Source organism: Lottia gigantea (genome assembly GCF_000327385.1).
Source record: "Lottia gigantea unplaced genomic scaffold LOTGIsca_704, whole genome shotgun sequence".
NCBI classification, from domain to species: Eukaryota; Metazoa; Mollusca; class Gastropoda; family Lottiidae; genus Lottia; species Lottia gigantea.
Genome location: NW_008710381.1, coordinates 8,859 through 10,282, shown reverse-complemented (window position 1 = coordinate 10,282; position 1,424 = coordinate 8,859). Strand labels below are relative to the sequence as shown.

General features: G+C 34.1%; 1 protein-coding gene across 1 annotated transcript in view; it reads left to right on the top strand.

Moving 5' to 3' along the window:
• Positions 1 to 432: 432 nt before the first annotated feature.
• The window catches only part of LOTGIDRAFT_176067 (hypothetical protein), a gene marked incomplete at both ends in the record, with an annotated part of 1,911 nt that continues 919 nt past the window's right edge, over positions 433 to 1,424 (top strand). The window contains one exon of the mRNA XM_009065811.1: positions 433 to 1,362. Coding sequence (XP_009064059.1) covers positions 433 to 1,362 — 930 coding nt within the window. The remainder of the gene's footprint in view (positions 1,363 to 1,424) is intronic.

Below are 1,424 nucleotides of genomic sequence, written 5' to 3'. Positions count from 1 at the left end.
ATCAACTTAAAAAATGAATGCATTTCTCGATAAATACGGAAAAGACACGACCACAAATTTTCAACTTGTGAAATGGGCCAAGGAGTTGAACGTCTCGCCGTTTTATTATTGCATGCGAGATGAAATTGATGAACTGAAATACAAGAAAGGTAAATTTTACGCCATCACAAACATTCACACGTCGGATCAAAAAGGAGTTCATCACTCTGCTTTACACAAAGATTCTTCGAATAACTTTTATTTCTTTGATTCTTTCGGTCTAGAACCGACAGAAGAGATAACGAAATTAACTAGCAAACCAATCAAATGTTCTACGTTTCAAATTCAAATGCCAGGACAAAAGCTGTGTGGACAGCTGTCGCTTTGGGTTTTATATCGGTTGAGTTTGGGAGAAAAGTTTGAAGAAATTATAATAAATTTAACTCAATAAAAATGGCAAACAAGTTTGGATTATGGTCTTTACCTCTAGAATCTAAAAATCCCATGAGTTCTACGGCGTTTATAAACAAAGCGAAACCTTTTTTCGTGGATCAAATCGGAGACACCTTGCAAGGGGATATCGATATGAACAATTTCAAAATAACTAATTTAAAGTTTCCAGGAAGCGATAACGATGCCGTGAACAAGAAATATTTACTGGATCACATAAACGCAATTCAAATAGATAAGGACCATGTTGAAAATAGAATAAATGACGTGAAAAGATACCTCAGACGAAATATTAAACAAGAGTTAACGAGTTTGAAACGTCTTATTCAAGTGGATAAAACAAGTCAGTTGCAAAATTTAATATCTAAATTAGACGATAAGATTACGAAGGTAAAAATAGACGTCCAACGTTTAATAGACAACCCAAATGTAAACGAGGATAGATTGAAACGAAAACTAACCGCTTTGGAAAGAAAACTTGGTGAATTGCTAGCAGAACTAGACAAGACCGCGGACAAAACCGAGTTACAAAATTCGATATCCAATTTGAACGAAAAGATCGCGAAGCAAAAATCAGATGTTCAAGATATAATTAACACACTTCCCATTGACAAAGATACGTTGAAACAACAATTGACTGCTTTGGATACTAAAATCACGGACGAATTAGAAAAAGAAGTGGGTGTGATTAAAAACTTTCTTCAAAATAAATTTCGAGATGATATGAAAAATTATATTAAAGAACAGGTCAATCTTTTGGTATCTAGAATTCATGACGATTTTTTGAGACAAGAGAGAAAGTTGACCAAATTAGAAGCTATTGTCACGGACAAATCGTATTATTTCAATCTTCCATTCGAAAGTGACACTGTCTTCGATGAAAAAGACCAAATTTATAAATCAAACAAATACGGATTCAAAGTAGAAATAAAAGTGGGTTCTCTCGTATACGGAGAACCTAAAAACGTATTCGATATCGGCGAAACGCAAGCGTT